Source organism: Pseudophryne corroboree, chromosome 2, assembly GCF_028390025.1.
Source record: "Pseudophryne corroboree isolate aPseCor3 chromosome 2, aPseCor3.hap2, whole genome shotgun sequence".
Classification (NCBI taxonomy): Eukaryota; Metazoa; Chordata; class Amphibia; order Anura; family Myobatrachidae; genus Pseudophryne; species Pseudophryne corroboree.
In genome coordinates this window covers 43292536-43318439 of record NC_086445.1, presented here as the reverse complement: position 1 = coordinate 43318439, position 25904 = coordinate 43292536, and the positions used below count along the sequence as shown (strand labels likewise).

The window sequence follows — 25904 nt, the reverse complement described above, 5'->3', positions numbered from 1 at the left end:
TTGCGAGTGAGCCCACTGCGCGCTGTAATTTTTGAGACGACCCCCCACCGTCCCCGAGTCCGCTTGAGAAGCCCCAGCGTCATGCTGAGGCTTTTGTAGAAGCCGGGGAGGGCTTCTGATCCTGGGAAGGAGCTGCCTGTTGCTGTCTCTTCCCTCGACCTCTGCCTCGTGGCAGATATGAATAGCCCTTTGCTCTCTTATTTTTAAAGGAACGAAAGGGCTGCGGTTGAAAGGTCGGTGCCTTTTTCTGTTGGGGAGTGACTTGAGGTAGAAAGGTGGATTTCCCGGCTGTAGCCGTGGCCACCAAATCTGATAGACCGACTCCAAATAACTCCTCCCCTTTATACTGCAAAACTTCCATATGCCGTTTTGAATCCGCATCGCCTGTCCACTGTCGCGTCCATAAAGCTCTTCTGGCCGAAATGGACATAGCACTTACCCGTGATGCCAGTGTGCAGATATCCCTCTGTGCATCACGCATATAAAGAAATGCATCCTTTATTTGTTCTAACGACAGTAAAATATTGTCCCTGTCCAGGGTATCAATATTTTCAATCAGGGACTCTGACCAAACTACCCCAGCACTGCACATCCAGGCAGTCGTGCATGTGTGTATATACTTTTTTGGATATTTTCCATCCTCCTATCTGATGGATCTTTAAGTGCGGCCGTCTCAGGAGAGGGTAACGCCACTTGTTTAGATAAGCGTGTTAGCGCCTTGTCCACCCTAGGAGGTGTTTCCCAGCGCTCCCTAACCTCTGGCGGGAAAGGGTATAATGCCAGTAATTTCTTTGAAATTATCAGCTTTTTATCAGGGGCAACCCACGCTTCATTACACACGTCATTTAGTTCTTCTGATTCAGGAAAAACTATAGGTAGTTTTTTCACACCCCACATAATACCCTGTTTAGTGGTACCTGTAGTATCAGCTAAATGTAACGCCTCCTTCATTGCCAAAATCATATAACGTGTGGCCCTACTGGAAAATACGGTTGATTCGTCACCGTCACCACTGGAGTCATCGCCTGTGTCTGGGTCTGTGTCGACCGACTGAGGCAAAGGGCGTTTCACAGCCCCTGACGGTGTTTGAGTCGCCTGGACAGGCACTAATTGATTGTCCGGCCGTCTCATGTCGTCAAACGACTGCTTTAGCGTGTTGACACTATCCCGTAGTTCCATAAATAAAGGCATCCATTCTGGTGTCGACTCCCTAGGGGGTGACATCCTCATATTTGGCAATTGCTCTGCCTCCACGCCAATATCGTCCTCATACATGTCGACACACACGTACCGACACACAGCAGACACACAGGGAATGCTCCTAACGAAGACAGGACCCACTAGCCCTTTGGGGAGACAGAGGGAGAGTTTGCCAGCACACACCAAAAGCGCTATATATATATATCAGGGAAAGCCTTATAATAAGTGCTCCCTTATAGCTGCTTTGTTATATCAAAATATCGCCATAAATTTGCCCCCCCTCTCTGTTTTACCCTGTTTCTGTAGTGCAGTGCAGGGGAGAGACTTGGGAGCCGTCCTGACCAGCGGAGCTGTGAGAGGAAATGGCGCCGTGTGCTGAGGAGATAGGCCCCGCCCCTTTTCTGGCGGGCTCGTCTCCCGCTATTTAGAGAAATCAGGCAGGGGTTAAATATCTCCATATAGCCTCTGGGGGCTATATGTGAGGTATTTTTAGCCTTTATATAGGTTACATTTGCCTCCCAGGGCGCCCCCCTCCCAGCGCCCTGCACCCTCAGTGACTGCCGTGTGAAGTGTGCTGAGAGGAAAATGGCGCACAGCTGCAGTGCTGTGCGCTACCTTTAGAAGACTGCAGGAGTCTTCAGCCGCCGATTCTGGACCTCTTCTGACTTCAGCATCTGCAAGGGGGCCGGCGGCGCGGCTCCGGTGACCATCCAGGCTGTACCTGTGATCGTCCCTCTGGAGCTTGATGTCCAGTAGCCAAGAAGCCAATCCATCCTGCACGCAGGTGAGTTGACTCCTTCTCCCCTCAGTCCCTCGCTGCAGTGATCCTGTTGCCAGCAGGAATCACTGTAAAATAAAAAACCTAGCTAAACTTTTTCTAAGCAGCTCTTTAGGAGAGCCACCTAGATTGCACCCTTCTCGGCCGGGCACAAAAATCTAACTGGAGTCTGGAGGAGGGTCGTGGGGGGAGGAGCCAGTACACACCACCTGATCTGGAAAAGCTTTACTTTTTGTGCCCTGTCTCCTGCGGAGCCGCTATTCCCCATGGTCCTTTCAGGAACCCCAGCATCCACTAGGACGATAGAGAAATGGGTGTTACTGGGCGGAAACAGGCCGTTTTATGGGCGTGCGGGAAAAAATGCTACCGTTTCCGGAAAAAACGCAGGAGTGGCCGGGGAAACGGGGGAGTGTCTGGGCGAACGCTGGGTGTGTTTGTGACGTCAAAACAGGAACGACAAGCACTGAACTGATCGCACAGGCAGAGTAAGTCTGAAGCTACTCTGAAACTGCTAAGTAGTTAGTAATCGCAATATTGCGAATACATCGGTCGCAATTTTAAGAAGCTAAGATTCACTCCCAGTAGGCGGCGGCTTAGCGTGTGTAACTCTGCTAAAATCGCCTTGCGAGCGATCAACTCGGAATGAGGGCCAGTATTCTGTATGCAGGGAAGATGCCATTTTTCCGGGGCCTCCAATACATCACTAGTCCCCTATTTCCCCCAGCACATTCTCCCTAATGCCCAACGCCACACAAGTGTATTTAAACACTGTACCTTATCCCTCTAATGTCCAATTATACTGTGCAGATAAACGAGTATGTGCAACCCACAGTCCCGCACATCTATGAATAATGAATGGAGAACAATACACCACCCCCGGCACATCGCATTGCAGGTGTCAGAATAAGTGCCAGCTAAGGCTGGGACTGGCAGGGCCGGTGCTAAAACCTTTATCCGTTCTGGGACCATCAGTTATAGGGACACAGCTGGTAGAACACGGCATGCACTGGCCGACTGGCTCTGGGATGGACCAAGAAGGGCATTTCCTGAATAAGCAACATCTGGGCTTCTAGCGCCTTTTCACTAATAGGATAATAAATACGCCTGTTTCTTTCCCCAATGACAGTAACTCACAGCTGACATTATGCAGAAAGAAGGGGACAGGTACGTCAGACACGGCAATTCAAAGAACTAAAAGTACCTTGAAAATCCTCAGAATTTGGTAGTTTCACGCCACATATAAAGTAATCCTTTTGGTCATGCTGTGAAGAGAGTAATGTGTCACAACAACGTAAAAATCACCACAAATGCAGTTACACTATAACTAACTTAAGTGACTACTCCGCAACGGGAGTGTCCACAGATTAACCATACCGAGTGTAAGAGTACTGTGGCCAGTGCCAGATCCCAGTCGTCGTCCCCGCTAACCCTGTTCTGTGGCGCCAGAGTTAAATGTATGTTCGGCACAAGATATGTTTAAAATGTATTAATGGTGCTAGGATCTGAGTGTTTAATAAGAGAATGTGTTTTCAAATGTTCTATTTGTTAACGCCTGGTGCGCTGGGGGTAGGGAACCAGAGGACTGTGCGATGTGCCAAAGCCCCATGGCCACATCCGGGGGCTGCGGGTCTGTAACAGGGCTACGTGCCGATCGCTGGGGTCCAGCAGCTTTGCTCCCGGCACCGCAACCTCACAGCGTGGCAATGCTTGTTGTTAACCCCCGGTGCTTGCACCAGAGGACTGGTGGTGTGCTGACCGCTGTGGGGGCAGACAGAACCAGCTCCCCAGACCTCATAGCGATGAGTGCGGCCAGTAAAAGTATAACCCCCAGTGGGCTGTGCTACACCAGGGGACAGTGCATGGAGCTGGCCACTGGGGGGAGGGAGGAAAGCCGGCTTCCTGTGGCAGAGCATGCTGGGATGTGTAGTTCCACAACAGCTGGAGGGCAGCATGTTGACCACCACTGCTTTAAACTCACCGCGTCCACTGGGTAAATATAAGACAGTTCAGACAGTAACTGGCGACAGCGAATGGTCAACTGAGCGTTAGTCTTCAGGAACAGTTCCCTGGAAAAACACAAGAAGCAGACGCTTACTATACCAGGTCCCAGAGGGATACAGCGGACAAGGGCATTAAGGTATAAAATAGGGATCGCATGTACTTACCTCTTTGCTGTGCACTCTTTTCTCAGCTCATTCAGTGACTCGCTCTTTTTCTGTAACTTCTCGCGCTGCATGTTAAACTTATTACCTATTAATGGGAGGGAAAAAATTTCATAAACCACCGGTACAGAAAGTTTTTTTTTTTTTTTTTTTAAGGACCGTGATTTCATAGAAATGTTCAGCTTTGTGGAACTTGGAGACAATACGGGTAGTTTTGTTTCATTCGCCTGTGTCACTTGCCGCTGGTCCAGCTGTCGGCAGAAGTCAGGCTTTTATTGTCAGCAGTAATGGTCTTTTGATGGAAGAGCCAAAAGGAAAAGAAACAGGGGGCGTAGAACAAAGTGTCAGATGTGTGCGCTCTCTCCAAGGCAAAGTTCGCTTAAGTAAAAAAGATGTTTCAACATATGGCATTTGATTCAGATATTCAGAGAGAAAAATGCATTGAATTATCACGCTATGGGGAAATTTACAGGCCACGGTTTAATGAAAATAACCCAAACACACACATCACAGTGGTAATGACTTCCAGCTCGCACAATATTGGGCTCAGTCAGGGAAACCTGTCAGTACATTTGCACGGTTAATATTAACCAATGAAAAGGCAGTTTGGCTTTATCTTAATAAGAAGTTTCCTAATATAGAAAGATCCTAAAAATATGGATTTGGTGTGTAACAGAAATAACAATATATCTTGCCGTCCGATTCTAGAATTTTTTCAGTTTACTTTAAACTAAAAGTAAGAATCGGCTTTGGTCTGGCTCCCCCCCAGTAACGGCCACTTGTAATAGGCATCTAGATCACAGGTTCTCAAACTCGGTCCTCAGGACCCCACACGGTTCATGTTTTGCAGGTCACCTGTAGATTTTTAAAATGTGACAGTTGGTGATACACAGGGCACCTGCTGGGTGACATAGAAAACATGGACCGTGTGGGGTCCTGAGGACCGAGTTTGAGAACCTGTGATCTAGATACAAGATATCGCCATGACGCTGGGTGATGGGTATAATTAAAACAACCGTTAGAGGGGAGGGGTAGAGTAAATCTGATTGGGATGACTTGTGTAGCAGATCCCATAGTGGCCCTGTACTATAAGACCTGGGGCCACTACACAGTCACTAATGTAACACTAGACTTACACTAATCCTATTGGCTGTGAGCCTGCTCAGTGAAAAAGACGGCAGGTTACTGAAGCTAGGTACACACTATTAGATTTTGCCCGACCAAAACGATTCAGAAAACGGGCGATGTACAGCGTACACACTACCCAATAATGCCTTTGATCTAAACCAGTGGTTCTCAAACTCTGTCCTCAGGACCCCACACGGTTCACGTTTTCCATGTCACCCAGCAGCTGCACTGTGTATCACCAACTGTCACATTTTAAAAATCTACAGGTGACCTGCAAAACATGAACCGCGTGGGGTCCTGAGGACCGAGTTTGAGAACCTGTGTTCTAAACAATACCTTCAATTCCAAAATCGTCTCGGAGATAGAGGGGTCTATCCATGAAGCAGTGAAAAGAGTGCAGAAGTGAGCCAGTGGAGAAGTTGCCCATGGCGACCAATCAGCATTGAACTAACATTTACAATTTGCATGCTATGAAATTACACAGAGCAGGGGATTGGTTGCCATGGTCAACTTCTCCACTCTTTTCACTGCTTCATGAATAGACCCCACTGTCTCCATACACTATATGCTTAGACACTGGGCTGCAGGTCATACACACTGCATTTTCCGGAGGGTTCGGCGTGTGCTGTATCGGGAGTAGTTTCTACACATTTTGGACCGTCAGGCCCTAGTGCAGCGTACATACTAATCAACAATCGGGCCAATGACCCAAGAGCTGTCAGGTCGTCCTGAAAACTGTAGTGTGTACCTAGCTTAGACTTAAAACGTACTGACATAGAACACACACAGGGTACAGAACGTCATGAATATGGTAAATCCTATAACATATGGGATAAAACTACATAAACCAAGGTAAGAGATGGGAAAAGCTCTATACATGGCGGCTAAATTAACTGGATAGCGGCTGATTAAACTAAAACCTGCAGAACAGCGCATTCTAACCGATATCTGAGCCCAGCAAATGTAGCGTATTCAGAAGAATGCTGTGAACATGGATCATCGCGCCAGTTCCTGTACAACACGTACTTTTCACGGGCCTAATTCAGACCTGATCGCTCGTGCGTTTTCGCACAGCAGCCAATCAGGTCTGAACTGCGGGAGGGGGCGGGCCGGCGGAGTTTGGCCGCTGTTTAGGGGCGCGGTCCGGGCAACATAGGCGTGCCCGGATCATTGGGGGCGGGGGGTGCCGCAGCAACTGCGTGACATCACACACAGCCGCTGCGACCCTCACAGCGACAAGTAGCTCCTGCCAGGGTGCAGGAGCGGTGTTGATAGGGAGCTACTCCTGAAGTACAAAAGCATCACCGCTGTGCGATGCTTTTGTACTTATGCTGAGGGGTAGGGCCTGACATGCGGGGCGGACTAGCCCTGTGTTGGGCGTCCCCCCCCCGCATGTCTGTTTGACTGGTCGAAGATGTGATCAATTTAGCACATCTACGATCAGGTCTGAATTAGGCCCAATGGGGGGTCATTCCGAGTTGATCGCTAGCGGAAAATGTTCGCTGCGCTGCGATTAAGTAAAAAACCTGCACTTCTGCGCTTGCATATGCGGCGCAGTGTGCACACGCGACGTACTTTCACAATGGCCGATGTAATTTCACACAAAATCTAGCGAAGCTTTTCAGTCGCAATGGCAGCCGCAGAGTGATTGACAGGAAGAGGGCGTTTCTGGGTGTCAACTGACCGTTTTCAGGGTGTGTGGCTGGGCGAACGCAGGGCGTGTTTGTGCCATCAAATCCGGAACTGAACAGTCTGAAGTGATCGCAAGCGCTGAGTAGGTCTGGAGCTACTCTGAAACTGCACTAATTTTTTTTGTAGCCGCTCTGCGATCCTTTCGTTCGCACTTCTGCTAAGCTAAAATACACTCCCAGAGGGTGACGGCTTAGCGTTTGCACGGCTGCTAAAAACTGCTAGCGAGCGAACAACTCTGAATGACCCCCTTGTCCAGTCCTTTATTACACTGCACAGCGCCGCATGCGATACTGTCCAGCCGGTCGCGCACCACAGCCAAACGGACAATATCACGTGACAGTACACACTGAGCAATCAGGACAATAGGTCATTCTATTTCACCCGGAATCAACATATCGGGCAGAGAACCAGCGTGTACCCAGCTTAACAGTTCTAAACAGACGATGCAGTGCAAGATGTACGACCAACTCAACCTCACGTGCAATCCAATCACACAACACGCAAAATAAAGTCTCTGTTGGGTAGAAATGAGAAGACAGCTCAGCCCACACAACACCGCAGCCCTCCCGCACACAGCCTGCCGGTACTTATAAACCAATTTCATGACGCGCACGGCAGCGAATGTACTTACGTTTAACATTCAGCGCATTGTGCTCCTTATGCAACAGCTCCATCTCCCGACGCAAAGCTTTCTTCTGTCTCTCCAGCTCGTCTTGGAGCACCAGTATTTTCAGGCGTAAGCACTCACCCTCTTTCTTCTGGGGAGAAGCAATAAGATGCAGGTATAGGACGAGTCTAACGCTGGCTCACATTGACTTCTTAGGACAGGTAAAACTGGCTGCAAAGGAGGCCGCTCTGAATACAGCGTATACTGCACTCCCATCAGATGTTCCCTTTACAGATAAGACATCTGCATTATCGGTCATCAAATTCCAGTTTGCACAATCGTGCACCTGAATGACCTATCTGCCTTTAACGATCCTTTTACCTGGATATATGTAGGTTGCTTGCTGTCCTAAAAAGCACATTAATTCATATGTGTTTTGTTTATAGTTACATTTCAGTAAAAAGGACCCCAGTTTCTACTGTAGCATTCGGGTTGTTGTTCACAAGCTTCGATAGAACGCAGCCCAACCCTACCCCCCTGAACAAATCTCTGGCAGATGAACGCCATTCAATCCTAGAATAGGGTCACCTGAGTAATGTGCTTCATCGAATACTGGACACAATCTCATAAGACGGTCGCTATGTTATTTAACCCAGTGTCAACGCAAAAAGGGCCTCATTCAAAATCCCCGGAAGGTTTTTCCTAGCCTGGATAGATGCTAAAGCTTTTGTGCAGCAAATACATAGCGCTTACCAGCTCATTGCTGGAAGAGGACAAGCGCAGTTTCTCCTCAATCTCTTTCCCAATTTTCTGGACCGTCACTTGGGTTTGCTTGATAGCGCACTGCGCCCGGTGAAGCCTGTAAGAGAGGATACGTGTAACTGAGCACCGGTAAAGGAACAGATTTTTGTTTTCATTCACACGCGGTTCTAGTGAGACTTCCTGACAGGAAAAACCGAGACAACGCAATAACCAGACTAAAACATTTTCTGCAGCGGCCGTGTTAACACACAGGTTGATTTACAGGGCAAGAAAAAAGGGCTCAGGGGCAGATTTATTAAGCCTGGTGAAGTGATTAAGTGGAAGGTGATAAAGCACCAGCCAATCAGCTCCTAACTTCCATGTCACAGGCTGGGTTTGAAAAATGACAGTCAGGTACTGATTGTCTGGTGCTTTATCACCTTCCACTTTATCACTTCCCCAGGCTTAATACATCTGCCCCACAGTGAATTAATGGGGCTAATTGAATTCCCCACTTAGTAATGGGCGTCTTAGAATTTCAGCTGTGAGAATAGAAAGCCTGAAACTATTTTCTCCATGGTTCAATGACTTAAACAAATGTAATACATGAGCGATAGCAAGAATAAAAACAATATGGTGAGTGTGCCGCCCGCTTTCTCTGTAAGTGTGAAATGACTCTACCCTCGCTCTGTTTATAGAGGGCAGTGGTACTTGGTTAGGTAAGAGTCGTTCGCTCTGGGATTAAATGCGTAGGTGAAGAAACAGCATTGTAAAGCGATGCAACCGAGACACTTTGTTCCTATAATATACACACTGCATGCATCCACACCTGCCGAGGGCGCGAGCCATCTGCGGAAGTGCACTGATCCCGCACATCGCATATAATTTGATCCAGTGTAATGTTAAACCCCTGATCTATCATAGGAGTGGCATTACTGAAGATTGTTCTACAATGCTGATCCATACACAGGGGACACATATGGTAAACTGATGGGAATTTCTAACATACAGCTCATCCCTACTGCCAGCATAGACATAGCCGCTGGCCGACACAGAATTGCTGTTTTCATGTATTTTCATACACACTTTTTTTTTTTTTTCAAAACCTTTTAAAAGGACCACTACATCTAAAATACAAAATGGTCTTCACCCGGGATCCGGTCAGGTCAGGGTCACGTTTAGGCTGCGGGAAAAAGGGTTAGGGTTAGAGGGCCATTGGGGGAAGGTAAATAAAACCGATTTCTATAGGCCAGAGGTTCTCAAACTCGTCCACAAGGCACCCTAACGGTCCAGGTTTTAAGGATAACCATGCGTGGCCACAGATGACCTAACTTGGACTTCAGTTCATTTGATTTAACCATCTGTGCTCAGCCATAGAAATCCTTATAACCTGGACCTTTTGGGCGCCTTGAGAACCCATCAGTAATCTCAGAATAAATGCCCGGTAATAGCATACTATTTGATTGCTGAAGGTCTAATACACTTTTGCTGCAGACGGCGTAAAGTTAAAAGCAGTGAGAGGAAAAGTTACAAACGATGAAACATTGATACTGAAATCGTACTCCGATACATCCTTCATAGGAACCAAGCTGAAACATATGGTTGCAGCAGCCTCACTCAACCGTATCAGATTGCAGTGAACCATCAAGAAGTAACTTGCTGTACAGAGGGGGATCTCCTGCGAGGGCCGGGGGCTTAGAGAAACCATCACAGAGTATTAATAATGACTGCACCAGTGACAGGCATTCAGTCAGGAAGGAACATAGCAAACGTCTAAGAAACATGCCTCCGGCAGACATGCTTAACTGGCAGAGGAAACCGCTCCGCTCACGTACACGCAACGCGTGGAAGTTCCTGCGCTGCCACAAACGTGAGACGGAGCCGTGTTATTACAGGGATTCAGATGGAATTCCATACTTAACACATTACAAAAATAATTAATGTGCAGCTGGCAGGAACACAAAGGACAGTTCTACTTAATTCAGGCACGGGAAAGCGCATAATATCCTCGCCCGGCGTGGGGGGCCGTAAGAGGGGTGCGCCGTGGCTATTTATTAAGAGGCGTGCTCAGATTAGTAAAGCACTGTATACTCATACAGACGGGCACTGGCAAAATAAGATAGTCCGCCTGTACAATGGTCTACGAGTGGCACTGATCTGCCAAGTCAGGCCAGGTTTTCTGCAGTGGCCCTTTGCACTGACTCCTATCATTCCCAGTAAAATGAACTGCATAATGTCATAGCCATCATTATAAACTACGGGACTACACTAAACAGGGACTCCATGTATATAACTGCATTTTCCTGTGATTCACAGCCCTCCACTAGGGGCAGCAGATGCAACAAAACCACTCTGGATAATCTGTATTACAGTATTCCTATTACTGCCGCACCATTAAATGCTGCATGTCTACACACTGAATAAAAACCTAACACATGGTCAATAACAAGCAGTTGTCAGAGTTACACATTCCCACGCTATGCTTCATACACGTCTGATAACACAATATAGAACTTTGACACAGTATAAAAATGCACTTAAACCCATGTCAGGGAGCTGGGATACCGTATATCAATGTGATTCATGGACATGCAATAGTACCCGGTGCCCGTTACTAGACAGGCCCGGCTGTGGGTGTCTGTAGTGCATTGCATGTCTGATCAACTTTCTCTGATAATTAAACAGGTCTGCCAGAACTCTCCAGACAGCATAATGTGCTTTGAGCACTATTGGGGGGAAAGTTATTACATAAATAATTAACATCTATTTAATAGTGGAGGATGGCTGTGCTCTGTCTACCCCATCTGCCACTCCCCATTAGAATGTTAGCTAACACGAGCAGGGCTCTCGCCCCTCATGTGCGTTTCCTTCTCATACTTAGAGAGGTATCCTATCAGCAGCGGTAATTTGCAGTACTAAAAAAAAAAAAAAAACATGGGCTTTTAATCGCCATAAAGCCTGATGGCCATTATTGGGTTATCCAATTATAGCTCTTTTTTTCATGGCGAATTACTAGTAATCGTGTAAAAACACATAGGGGTATATGCAACTGCGGTCGAATCCCGGCTGGAATTCGACCGTTTTTTAATTCGACACAAGTCGACAGTCAGACACCCTTCCGCCGGGACCCGAATTCGACATATTCAATAAAAAACGGATTAGACAGTCCCGCTGTCGAAAAACGGACCAATTGACGATAGTGTGTTTCCTGGATTCGACTTCATGGACGGCACAAAAGTGTTTAAAAAAACCCTGAAAAAAAAATGCGTGGGGACCCCCCTCCTATGCATAACCAGCCTCGGCTGTTTGAGCCGGTCCTGGTTGTAAAAATACGGGGGGGGAGACAGGGGATTCCCCGTATTTTCACAACCAGCACCGGGCTCTGCGTCCGGTCCTGGTGCAAAAAATACGGGGGACAAAAGACGTAGGAGTCCCCCGTATTTTTCACACCAGCACCGGGCTCCACTAGCTAGAGAGATAATGCCACAGCCGGGGGACACTTTTATACCGGTCCCTGCGGCCGTGGCATTAAATCCCCAACTAGTCACCCCTGGCCGGGGTACCCTGGAGGAGTGGGGACCCCTTCAATCAAGGGGTCCCCCCCCTCCAGCCACCCAAGGGCCAGGAGTGAAGACAGAGGCTGTCCCCCCCATCCAAGGGCGGTGGATGGGAGGCTGATAGCCAAGTGTCAAAAAAAAGAATATTGTTTTTTGTAGCAGAACTACAAGTCCCAGCAAGCCTCCCCTGCAAGCTGGTACTTGGAGAACCACAAGTACCAGCATGCGGGGGGAAACGGGCCCGTTTGTACCTGTAGTTCTACTGCAAAAAAAATACCCAAATAAAAACAGTACACACACACCGTGACAGTAAAACTTTATTACATACATGCACACCGACACACATACATACCTATGTTGACACGAAGTGTCGGTCCTCTTCACCAGTAGACTCCACGGGTTACCTGTAAATAAAATTATACTCACAAAAATCCTGTGTAGATCGGTCCTCTTCTGCTTGTAATCCACGTACTTGGCAAAATAATAAAACGCAAAATCCGAACCACGCACTGAAAGGGGTCCCATGTTTACACATGGGACCCCTTTCCCCGACTGGCGGGACCCCCCGTGACTGCTGTCAAAGAGGGTCCCTTGAGCCAATCAGGGAGCGCCACGTCGTGGCACTCTCCTGATTGGCTGTGCGCGTCTGAGCTGTCAGGCGGCGCACTCGAGATACAATGAAGCACATAGGCGCTCCATTGTATCCAATGGGGGGAACTTTGCGTCAACCGCTGACCGCAAAGTTATCACCATTGAATATAATGGAGCGCCTATGTGCTATGCGCCGCCTGCAGCTCAGACGCGCACAGACAATCAGGAGAGTGCCACGACGTGGTGCTCCCTGATTGGCTGAAGGGACCCTCTTTGACAGCAGTCACGGGGGGTCCCGGCAGTCGGGAAAAGGGGTCCCATGTGTAAACATGGGACCCCTTTGTGCGTGGATCGGGTTTTGCGTTTTATCATTTTGCCAAGTACGTGAATTACAAGCAGAAGAGGACCGATCTACACTGGATTTTTGTGAGTATAGTTTTATTTACAGGTAACCCGTGGATTCCACTGGTGAAGAAGACCGACACTTTGTATCAACATAGGTAAGTATGTGTGTCGGTGTGCATGTATGTAATAAAGTTTTACTGTCACGGTGTGTGTGTGTGTGTGTGTACTGTTTCTATTTGGGTATTTTTTTTGCAGTAGAACTACAGGTACCAGCGGGCCCGTTTCCCGCCCCCGCATGCTGGTACTTGTGGTTCTCCAAGTACCAGCTTGCGGGGGAGGCTTGCTGGGACTTGTAGTTCTGCTACAAAAAATATTCTTTTTTTTTTACACTTGGCTATCAGCCTCCCATCCGCCGCCCTTGGATGGGGGGGGGGGGGGGGGGGGGGGGACACACAGCCTCGGGCTTCACCCCTGGCCCTTGGGTGGCTGGAGGGGGGGGGACCCCTTGATTGAAGGGGTCCCCACTCCTCCAGGGTACCCCGGCCAGGGGTGACTAGTTGGGGATTTAATTCCACGGCCGCAGGGACCGGTATAAAAGTGTCCCCCGGCTGTGGCATTATCTCTCTAGCTAGTGGAGCCCGGTGCTGGTGTGAAAAATACGGGGGACCCCTACGTCATTTGTCCCCCGTATTTTTTGCACCAGGACCGGACGCAGAGCCCGGTGCAGGTTGTTAAAACACGGGGGATCCCCTGTCATTCCCCCCCCCGTATTTTTACAACCAGGACCAGCTCAAAAAGCCCGAGGTTGGTTATGCTTAGGAGGGGGGAAGGGGGGGGACCCCACGCATTTTTTTCAGGATTTTTAACCCATTCCCACCGAAAAACATGCTCTGATCTCTCCATATTATTTTAGTCAGTTAAAAAAATATATATATATTTTTAAAAAATCTATTAAATAATACTTGTGGCTCCTAAATAGACAAACCAAGTAGATAATCCCTTGTAATATAAATAGATATGCTATTAGCAATAAAAAAACAAAACATGATTTTAAAAAATTTAATTAGATCTCGCCAGCAAAATGAGGCGGACTGAAATTGACGAAATGACTGTCGAAAAGCACTGTTGTCGAATCGACATTCTTCAATTGAATATACTTTTGTCGAAAGGCCGCATTTTGACAAATGTCGAATTGCAAAAAGTCGAATCTGAAACGGCCGTTTTTTTGTCGAAAAGTACTGTATTGCATTGTCGAATCAGTTTTCTCTGTCGAAAATGCCCCGTTTTTCGACATTTGCGGCAATTCGTCCGCAATTGCATATGGCCCATAGGGTCCACAAAAAGCCGTGGACCGTGTGTGTTTTTTGCGGCAGCTATTATTTATCGGGTTTTTGGAATCAAAATCCCTGGTCAGCGCCGGCATCGGAGCCAACGGGATAGCCCCAGGGGAGTCATTTAGCCACAGTACATTATCACAGCTAATTGGATACGCCACATAGACTATCATCTACTCCAGGGCTGCCTAAACCAGTCCTCGTGATCTACCGACAGTTCATGTTTCCCAGGCCTCCTGGAGATCTGTAGAACTGTCAGTTAGGAATGAATGCAGCACGTCTTAATTAGTAATGACTACACCTGTGCACCAGCTAGGTGGTCTGGAAAATGTGACCTGTTGGTAGAACTCGAGGACTGCTTTGGCCAGCCCTGCTCTACTCCATACCCCCCCTGATGGCACCTAACCTTCGATCTCTGCCATTCTGATGCAGACATACTCGTATATATAAATCACGTACTTGTCCTGCATTGTCTTGTACTTTAAGTTACTTTTTTTATTCTGCCAAGTTGTTTATGTATTTTGTTTGGCGCTGCGGAACCCTTGTGGCGCCATATAAATAAATTGTGTGTGTCACACGCAGTGCAAGTCTAGCGTCTACCACTGACAGCAACATGATAGCTGAGAAGAGAACCTGACACAGGGTATATACAGTAAGACAGGTCCAAAATTACTAGATAATTAAACAGAAGAAACTCATCACACAAGTAAGAGGGTATGAGAACTATTACACACATGGGTGCACTGTTAAAAGGAAGCCTTTTTATTTTGGATCAGTGTGTACACCAATTCTTAACAGTCCTTTAAATATTTCATGACTTGACAATCCCACATGACACCTCCTCTATTGGTAAAGGCATAAAAGGTGCTCTACCTTTAGAACTTATTTGGCTTAGCTTGTACATGCCCTCTCCATTTGTTTAAACAATGTACTTTTCACCTAACCTTTAATACCATACACATCAGCCTAATTTGTGGACACAACGTAGCACAGCTCGGCTCTGACTACTGTACTGAACTGAATGCAGAGCAATTCCATGATGTATCCAAGGTAATCAAGAAACAATTCTTCCAAAAGCGATATAATACAGAATTAAAAAACAAACACACAGAAAGAAAAGGCAACAGACTGAATAAACGTTGCAGAAGGAAACCAGAAGTGTGACTGAATAAGCCATTGATCACTATTGCCATTATACACTGTAGAAGATGTTGCGTGCGAAGGGGACGCTTACAAAAATGGTAAAAAACTACGTTCAGAGGTAGGTCTCTCATTTCAGAACTCATGGCTAACAGGGTCTCTGATACATGAAGTAATGACTCAACGTGAAACATTTAAGTCGGAGTCTCGTATAATAATTTTATATATATGCAGATTGTCACCATGACTTATTAAAGCACGTTCTATGATATTCTACAAGTCTCCGAGTGCCGCTGAATGGAACAGAGTCGCATATATATATATATATATATATATATATATAATCTATCCCATTTCAAATCGCAGACCTTCCTGTATAATCTTCTGTTGTCTTTAAACTTTTACAATGTAAATAACGTCAAGAGAAAATGAGCAAGAATGAGGTTTCCAGTAATTGCTTACAAATTAGCGCATTAAGTGCTCTGTATTTATCTTTCACGAATCCCTTTGAAGGATGTGCAGAGCGCGGCTGAAGCCAGCAGCGCATTCCTAGACAACGACTTTCCATACTGGCCTATTAAAGGTCTAAGTGTCTTTGAGAGGGAGAGATTCATCTTGTCAAACGTATCAAGCGATAGCCTAAATTTAATACAACATCCCCCGTGAGTGACAGTCTGTATGGGCTGCTCTTAGGAGGCTCTTCAAACAAGAGAAAAAGCAAAACAAAAAACACGCAGCTGGGATTATCCGCGAACATAAACTTACTCTCACAGAGAGGTCATGGGGATTATTTAAAGGGCATTCCGTGCAGACTGAACCACCAATAGCAGTAAGGCGATGTTTTAGTTCCTTATTATCAGATAACACCATGACAGGGATTACCGCAATACACACTCTGCAGCCTGTTACACAGCGCGGCAGCGCCACCTTGTGGAGATTTACACGTATGAAAGATTATTACATTATTATCATTTAAATCACACAAAGCCATCATTTCCAAAGTACTTTACAATTGAGGACAAAGTAATAATACAAGGACTGGGTAATAAACAGACACAGGCAGAAGGGCCAGCTCGCAAGATGACAATGGGGTTGATTCAATTCGGCAACAGATGAATAGCGCCGGGAATTAGCTCCCGACGTTATTCAATTCAGCTACTAGTTACCCGCAATTGTCGGGAATTCTTCTCTCAGCCCCAGGGGGTGAGAGAAGAAAACCGACAAAAGAGCTGCTGTGCGGGCGGCGCGAGGCTGATTCTGTCGGGAATCAGCATCGCCGCGGGTAGTTAAGTCGGAGAATGCTCGTTCTCCCGATAAAACTACCTTTTAAGTCGGCGAGAACGGGCATTCTCCGACTTAACTTTAGCTGAATTGAATAGCGTCGGGAGCTAATTCCCGGAGCTATTCATCTGTTGCCGAATTGAATCGACCCCAATAAGAGTCTGATACATGAGGTTGTGTCACGTATTGCATACTCATACTGATCCAGCCTGGCAATAAGGGTAAAGAGGCCAATACATTTAACAATTGGGCCAATTCAGAGTTTTGCAGATGATTTTGTTTAAAAATCGGCACTGTATGGGGGTCACCAAATCGCCGGATCTGACCAAGAACAAAATGATGGCAATCAGTGAGTCAGGTTATTCATGGTAATGGATTTGCAGAATATTGAAGTCTGTAGATTGGCAGCGTTTGCAGACCATATCGACAATAGTACAATCCAGAGCCTAGTACAATGATGACCCTTTCAGTTGATTTACGGTCAGTTTCAAGATTCGCAGATGGATCTGATTATGAAAATGATCTGCAAATCACTGTAAAATATCTGCAATGTATGGATGCATATTGTTGGATTGGAGAAAATGTTAAATCGGGGAAAATAACGCAGAATCGCTGAATCATTTTTTTGTGATTGTTGATGTGTGGCCTGCGTTAAACGTGCTCATTACGCTATAACACATAGGGGGCGATTTACTAAGACTTGAAAAGTGTTACATTTCACGGTGATAAAGAACCAGCCAATCAGCTCCTAACTGCCATGTTACAGTCTGAATTTGAAAAGTGACAGTTAGGAGCCGATTGTCTGGCACTTTAGCATTGTGAAATTTATTTCAAGGCTTAGTACATCTCAACCGTAGTCATACAGCAATACCACCATCTTCCCCAGTTGGCAGTAACAGAAGCATAAAACAAAACATCTCTAAATCACACAGGTAAACACATATGTAATATGCGCAAGAACCTTTAGTGTGCCAGATGCTGAAGATATACTAGAAAGTACTGCTGGGGACAGTAGTTCCTCCATACAAGGTGTGCAACAAAAACTTTCCTACGATTTGCGCTATTTCCTCCCATGGAGTAATTAGGTTTACAGTTTCTGTTACTATTGTATGTATGTCCCATTGACAGGGAAATGAGATTGTAAACTCCAGTAGCCCACAATCGGCAGCACTGCAGATTATAGATTGTCACAGCAGCACTGCATATTATATAGATTGTCACAGCAGCACTGCAGATTATATAGATTGTCACAGCAGCACTGCATATTATATAGATTGTCACAGCAGCACTGCATATTATATAGATTGTCACAGCAGCACTGCAGATTATATAGATTGTCACAGCAGCACTGCAGATTATATAGATTGTCACAGCAGCACTGCAGATTATATAGATTGTCACAGCAGCACTGCAAATTATATAGATTGTCAAAGCAGCACTGCAGATTATAGATTGTCACAGCAGAACTGCAAATTATATCGATTGTCACAGCAGCACTGCAGATTATAGATTGTCACAGCAGCACTGCAAAGTATATAGACTGTCACAGCAGCACTGCAGTTTATATAGGATTGTCACAGCAGCACTGCAGATTATATAGACTGTCACAGCAGCACTGCAGATTATATAGACTGTCACATTATTTTTCTATAGCCACATGGAGTCTGACCCTGCAAGATTAAAAAAGTAGAAGAAAAACCTGTTGTGCCAACATCAGCATTAATGTGCATACATCCTGTAGAATGTAAGCTCTCACGAGCAGGGCCCTCAACCCTTATCTACTTTCCCTTCTCTTAAATTAATAATCTTCGACTGCACCAAATCCTGCGGTTTTCTGCCACCGACACTTATGTCAGTGTCATCTGCTGATGTAGCCATGTTTGTAAACCTTGTACTTGTCCTGTATTGTCTTCAGATGTAAGTCCATGTTTTCCTGTTTTGATTATTTGTTTGTGTACTCTGTAATTGGGCGCTGTGAATCTCCTGTGGCGCCATATCAATAAAGGATAATAATAATAATTCATGTGCCGAGTAAAACGTGTGGGTAACAACTGATATTGTCCGATCTGGCATCACAGTATTAAATTAATATACTCTAGTCTTCGATCAAATATACTATAGCAGTGATGGGGAACCTTCAGCCCTCCAGCCGTTGTTTAACTATACATCCCAGCATGCTCTGCAACAGTTTTAGCATGGCCAAATAGCAAAACTGTAGCAGGGCATGCTGGGATGTGTAGTTCAAAAACAGCTGGAGTGCCAAAGGTTCCCCATCACTGTACTATAGTCTATTCATGGGGCTAACCATAGTTTAAGAAATATCCCCGAAAAGAGTGGGTTGCACTCCCCGCAAATCCACTGATAAGAGAAGTGTGCTGTCTTATGGGAAGTACTGTTTTCCTTCTGGGACATATCTCCTATATAATAAGCCCAGATCTGTGACTCTGTGCCTGTGTGGATAACGCTGGGCGGGGCTAGGAGCTCTCATTGGGTTAGCAGCAGGTCTGTCACACCCAGTCCACAGCTGATTGGGCGAGAAACGCCCTCCCACACAGGTTACATCCAATGGGAGGCTCTGCCCTTTAGCTGCTGTGTGTTCCCAGAGCAGGATTAACAATGGGGATGATGGAGCTGCAGCTCCAGCCCCACACCCCAAAATAGGCCCCCTGCATCTGCAGCAACATACCCTCCAACAATTTACACATAAAAATCGGTACAAATTCGAAAAGGGGGCATGGCCATAGGTACAGCAGCGTGGCCACGCCCCTTTTCCTATACTTTCAATGGAAGTTTGGAGAGTCAAAAATCGGTACAGACCATAAAAACGGCACTGTACCTGCCAAAAAGGTACAGCTGGAGGGTATGCCACTGCATCTGCAGCAAGTCTCTGTACTGTAGATGGGGGGGGGGGGGGGGGGGGGCGGGGGGAATCCTTTTACTGCAGCGTCCTATGTCCTGCTGCCAGTCCGCCTGCCCCCTCCGGCATCAACAATCCCCACTCCCTAGCCACGCCACAGGTGGATCAAAAGCTGCGGCCACTGGCATTGATGTGTATGAAAGCAGCGCAGCGGAAGCATACATGCCTACATTGTGGCTGCTCCCTCCGGAGACTTGCCCACTTCCCGGGGGCCAGGAGTGCCACACGATTTACGGGAGCCTCCTGGACTTTCCGGGAGAGTAGGCAAGTATGAGCGGAAGGCTTTCAAAGCCCTTCCTGCGCCGCATACTCCTTGAGCCCCGGAGCCTCCTCTGCGCGTGATGTCACAGAAGTGCCTCCCCGCCACAGCTGCGCCCAGATCCCCAGAGGCCCTGACTCCGCAACACAGCACCTGGGCTGCCAGCCTGGAAGCCCCGAGATGGCTAATGTAACGGATAGAGTGGGTGATATCGCGGAGGGTAATATCTGGACGCTGAATCAATGTAAAAGGTGACAGTGCTGTGCAGTGCAGTGGGTGTGCAGTGTCACTGACACTGCACAGCACTCTCATCTTTTACATTGATTCAGCGAGTTAGTCAGTTCTGCCAGACAGTCACTATTGTTAGCGCCGGTGTCCCAACGCGCCGCATTACAGGGAAGTAGACGCACTAAATAAACTACAGCTCCCAGCAGCACTTAGCGCTGAAGCATTCTGGTGCTAGGGCTGCTGGGAGCTGTAGTTTATTGGGTGCATCTTCTTCCTTGTAATGCGGTGCGTTGGGACACCGGCACTAACAATAGTGACTGGCTGCTGTGCGAGTCTCCGGGAGAGCCACTGCCAAAGGGAGGACAACAGCTTAGCTGCTTCCAGGAGGAGAAGCATTACCCGCCCCTCCCCCACTCGCAGTAACTCTGGGCCCAATCGCAGCACCCCCACACCCCCCTCCACCACCAGCAGTGGCTCCGGACCCCGTCCCCCACCTGCAGCACCCCCGCAACCGCTCCTCCCCCACCCGCGGTGGCTCTGGACCCCCACCCACGCACCCGCCACTCCCCCAACCACAGCACCTACTAGGTGATTTATCAGGCGACGCGTGTGCTGTTCACGCCGTTGCAAGGGGCTACGACCCCTTAACCATCGCACGCCCTTTGTCCGTGCAATATTTAACCACTCACACAATTCTGATTAGAGGTGATACTCGATATAATAAAAATATTGCACGCCCCAAGGGCGTGCAAGGGTTAAGGTGGCGTAGCCCCTTTCGACTGTGTGAAGAGCGCCCGTAGGGCACGATGAATCACCTAGTACATATAATAAAACTGTAAGGGATGCGGGTGGTACTAAGGACTGTTTATGAGCTATGGAGATGGGGGGAAAAAATAATTCAGAATTTTTGTCCGTTTTTTCAGCATCACGCAAAAATTACTGGATGAATTTGGATGGTGTTTTTACTGTATAGCTTAGTGGCCTAGAAAGAAAGTGAGCTATGTATGATCTCATTGTGACATCAGGGAGAGAAGCAATAAAGAAAAAAAACAGACACCCGACTTCCAGCGCACTGAATGTTGGTGTTCCGATCAAGCTTCTTTGGAACTCGACTCCACCCAAGTTGTGCAACGGAACCCCACTCACAGTTACTGCTCTGCAGAGGAACCTAAATGAGGTAGGAGGTTCTAACCAGATGTGGCGCAGGCGAGAGTATGTTTATACCACGTTTATCCCAAACAATTTTCCTTTTCAATTCAAGATCCCTCAGTTTCCTGTAAGCATCTGCTTCGCTATGACTATCAACAAGTCGCAGGGGCAAACGCTCAGGGCTGCAGGAGTAGATCTCAGGACCAGCTGCTTCTCCCATGGGCAGCTTTACGTGGCTTGCTCATCTTTTTGTGTTAATCCCCGAAGGAAAAAACTACAAATATTGTTTACAAAGACATTTTGTAATCAATGTCTACAATATAAAAAAATATATATACATCTCAGATGGCACTACTGTCTTTGTAAAATTAGTTCCACTGAGCAATAACAGACATCCACGTGAGCGAAGCCGCGGGCAAACGCTAGTATATAATAAAACATAATATCCATTGTTTCAATTAAAATTGAAGGATCCCCAAAAACATAACAGCTAAAATATTACAGAATGAAAAGATTGTGCAAAGGAAAACAATGCGTGCACCGATATAAACGGTCTCACTACGGATTCATTCATATAATAATCTGTACTGAACTGATAGGTGGCAGACGCTTGTTACAGTCCAAGCACTGGAGGGTGGGGGGGATTATTAAATTCAACGTAACGGGCATGATGTGCTGTTCCACACAGTGCGCATGCCGGCATTGCAAGATTCCCTCACATCCCATATGCCACAGAGTATCCGGCCTATAGATCTACACTAAAAAGGTCTACAGTCAAAAGGTCGACATGCATTAAGTCGATGGGGTCAAAAGGTAGACTTTTTTTGTTAGGTTTTTATTTTACATTTTTACAACTTTTGCTGCATTTACTATCCATGTCACAAACTATTACTTTTAGTAACCTTGTGGCGAGCGAAGTGATCCACCGAGTCCGAAGCGTGGCGAGCCCGCGAGGGGACACATTTCATAAAATGGACTATCCATGTCACAAACGATCACCATTAGTAAAACGTTAATAAATCTGCCCATAAGATGCAGGGTTCGGATACAGAAAATAGACATTAAAAATATAGACAGTCATTATGTCGACAGCCAAAAGGTGAAAGGGGATGCAATTAAAAAAATTGGGGTAAAAAAAAAAAATACAGATCGCCGCCCCAAAAAATTTGTGTTGACCTAATGACTGTTGACCTTTTGACCCCGTCGACCTAATGACTATCTTTTTACTGTGGGAAACTGGCAATGTTGGCACTACCAGGTATACCCGATATGTATACAGCTTGGTATCGTGGCGATGATCTGCAGCACATCTCGCTAAATTTAATTCTTCCCATAGATTGATATAAACACAAGTTGTAACTAGTGTCAGCAATCATATAGCGATTACCTATATAGGTAATCGCATTAAATGCACGTCTGGTTTATCCCACATACTACAGTCTATTAACAAATGCTCGGGCGCAAACTGGGTCACTGTTCTAAAGCTGCTGCTAAAAACCCAGGATTAGTCAGTCCTGCAGAACAAAGGAACAGTAAAACAATAGAAAAATAGCAGCGCTAAGGTGTGATCACCAATAAACAATAAGATAGATTGGATGAAAGGGAATTTACAACATTTATTAAAATACTCTGATAAAACACTAGTAAAATCAGCACATTCACCGACAGAGCTTTTCGATCAGTTATGTCCGTTCCTTTTGATATTAACTGGACAACAATTGGTGTGGAAATTGATGTTTTTAGGAGCTGATGGCACAGTCACAATAATTACATCACCGCTTTTGCACCGCTGGAGGAAAAGGTCCCTTTGGAAAGTCCTTCAATTAGGGGTTGGTACCGTGGTCCTAAGTCCTCACCTGAATACGCTCCGTATTCAGGTGAGGACCTTTCTTGCGGACTAGGTCACAAGTTAACCTGAGGTTGAGTCCATTCACCATAGTAATTGTTGTAAGAGTCCAGTCTGGTCTGGGCACTGATAATGCAGCACGTAGTCGGTGATCGAGATGACATTTAACGCGTTTCGTTGCAGGCCCTGCAGCTTTTTCAAAGGCTCCAGCGGTGCAAAAGCGGTGATGTAATTATTGGGACTGTGCCATCAGCTCCTAAAAACATCAATTTCCACACCAATTGTTGTCCAGCTAATATCAAAAGGAACGGACATAACTGATCGAAAAGCTCTGTCGGTGAATGTGCTGATTTTACTAGTGTTTTATCAGAGTATTTTAATAAATGTTGTAAATTCCCTTTCATCCAATCCATCTTATTGTTTATTGGTGATCACACATTAGCGCTGCTATTTTTCTATTGTTTTAATACTACAGTCTATTACACTGACTGACGGCGGAGTAAGAGGAAGTCTCGGTATACAGCGATACGGACAATTGTTATTTATATAATAGAGGATAAAACTCTACTTCGTGGACACAAAGCAGGACCACGATCTCAGGGCCCCTTCAGAAATGCATAACATGAACCCTGAGCCAATGATAAAGTGTACTTATATTATATTAGGGCCGACTGATGTAATCATAGATCCTGTAACTACAGTGGGGTTTGAAAGTTTGGGCACCCCAGGCAAAAATTCATTTTAATGTGCAAAACGAAGCCAAGGAAAGATGGAAAAATTGCCAAAAGGCATCAAATGACAGATTAGACATTCTTATAACATGTCAAAAAAAGTTTGATTTTATTTCCATCATTTACACTTTCAAAAGAACAGAAAACAAAAAAATAAGAATTTACTTACCGATAATTCTATTTCTCATAGTCCGTAGTGGATGCTGGGGACTCCGTCAGGACCATGGGGAATAGCGGCTCCGCAGGAGACAGGGCACAAAAAGTAAGCTTTTAGGATCACATGGTGTGTACTGGCTCCTCCCCCTATGACCCTCCTCCAAGCCTCAGTTAGGTACTGTGCCCGGACGAGCGTACACAATAAGGAAGGATCTTGAATCCCGGGTAAGACTCATACCAGCCACACCAATCACACCGTACAACTTGTGATTTGAACCCAGTTAACAGTATGATAACAACGAAGAAGCCTCTGAAAAGATGGCTCACAACAATAATAACCCGATTTTTGTAACAATAACTATGTACAAGTATTGCAGACAATCCGCACTTGGGATGGGCGCCCAGCATCCACTACGGACTATGAGAAATAGAATTATCGGTAAGTAAATTCTTATTTTCTCTAACGTCCTAGTGGATGCTGGGGACTCCGTCAGGACCATGGGGATTATACCAAAGCTCCCAAACGGGCGGGAGAGTGCGAATGACTCTGCAGCACCGAATGAGAGAACTCCAGGTCCTCCTTAGCCAGAGTATCAAATTTGTAAAATTTTACAAACGTGTTCTCCCCTGACCACGTAGCTGCTCGGCAAAGTTGTAATGCCGAGACCCCTCGGGCAGCCGCCCAAGATGAGCCCACCTTCCTTGTGGAGTGGGCATTTACAGATTTAGGCTGTGGCAGGCCTGCCACAGAATGTGCAAGTTGGATTGTGCTACAGATCCAACGAGCAATCGTCTGCTTAGACGCAGGAGCACCCCTCTTGTTGGGTGCATACAGGATAAACAGCGAGTCAGATTTTCTGACTCCAGCCGTCCTTGAAATATATATTTTCAATGCTCTGACAACGTCCAGCAACTTGGAGTCCTCCAAGTCGCTAGTAGCCGCAGGCACCACAATAGGCTGGTTCAAGTGAAAAGCCGAAACCACCTTAGGCAGAAACTGAGGATGCGTCCGCAGTTCTGCCCTGTCCGAATGGAAAATCAGATATGGGCTTTTGTACGATAAAGCCGCCAACTCTGATACTCTCCTGGCTGAAGCCAGGGCCAGTAGCATGGTTACTTTCCATGTAAGATACTTCAAATCTACCGATTTGAGCGGCTCAAACCAATGGGATTTGAGAAAATCCAAAACTACGTTGAGATCCCACGGTGCCACTGGAGGCACAATCGGGGGCTGTATATGTAGTACACCTTTGACAAAGGTTTGTACTTCAGGCACTGAAGCCAATTTTTTCTGGAAGAAAATCGATAAGGCCGAAATTTGAACCTTAATAGACCCCAATTTGAGGCCCATAGACAATCCTGCCTGCAGGAAATGTAGGAATCGACCCAATTGAAATTCCTCCGTTGGGGCCTTCTTGGCCTCACACCACGCAACATATTTTCTCCAAATGCGGTGATAATGTTGTGCGGTCACTTCCTTCCTGGCTTTAATCAAGGTAGGAATAACTTCCTCTGGAATGCCCTTTTCTTTTAGAATCCGGCGTTCAACCGCCATGCCGTCAAACGCAGTCGCGGTAAGTCTTGGAACATACAAGGTCCCTGCTGAAGCAGATCCCTTCTTAACGGTAGAGGCCACGGCTCTTCCGTGAGCATCTCTTGAAGTTCCGGGTACCAAGTCCTTCTCGGCCAATCCGGAGCCACGAGTATTGTTCTTACTCCCCGTAGCCGTATAATTCTCAGTACCTTTGGTATGAGAGGCAGAGGAGGAAACACATACACGGACTGGTACACCCACGGTGTTACCAGAGCGTCCACAGCTATTGCCTGAGGGTCTCTTGACCTGGCGCAATATCTGTCCAGTTTCTTGTTGAGGCGGGACGCCATCATGTCCACCTTTGGTTTTTCCCAACGGTTCACAATCATGTGGAAGACTTCTAGATGAAGTCCCCACTCTCCCGGGTGGAGGTCGTGTCTGCTGAGGAAGTCTGCTTCCCAGTTGTCCACTCCCGGAATGAACACTGCTGACAGTGCTATGACATGATTTTCCGCCCAGCGAAGAATC

At 46.5% G+C, this 25904-nt stretch overlaps 1 protein-coding gene across 2 annotated transcripts in view; it reads right to left on the bottom strand.

Moving 5' to 3' along the window:
• Positions 1-25904, bottom strand: part of UVRAG (UV radiation resistance associated) — a 138038-nt gene that overhangs the window by 66593 nt on the left and 45541 nt on the right. For both annotated transcript variants that reach the window (XM_063951244.1, XM_063951243.1), the window contains exons 7-11: positions 8321-8426; positions 7592-7718; positions 4144-4228; positions 3957-4044; positions 3180-3240 (exon numbers count right to left, since the gene is read on the bottom strand). In XM_063951244.1, the coding sequence (XP_063807314.1) occupies positions 3180-3240; positions 3957-4044; positions 4144-4228; positions 7592-7718; positions 8321-8426 (467 nt within the window). The remainder of the gene's footprint in view (positions 1-3179; positions 3241-3956; positions 4045-4143; positions 4229-7591; positions 7719-8320; positions 8427-25904) is intronic.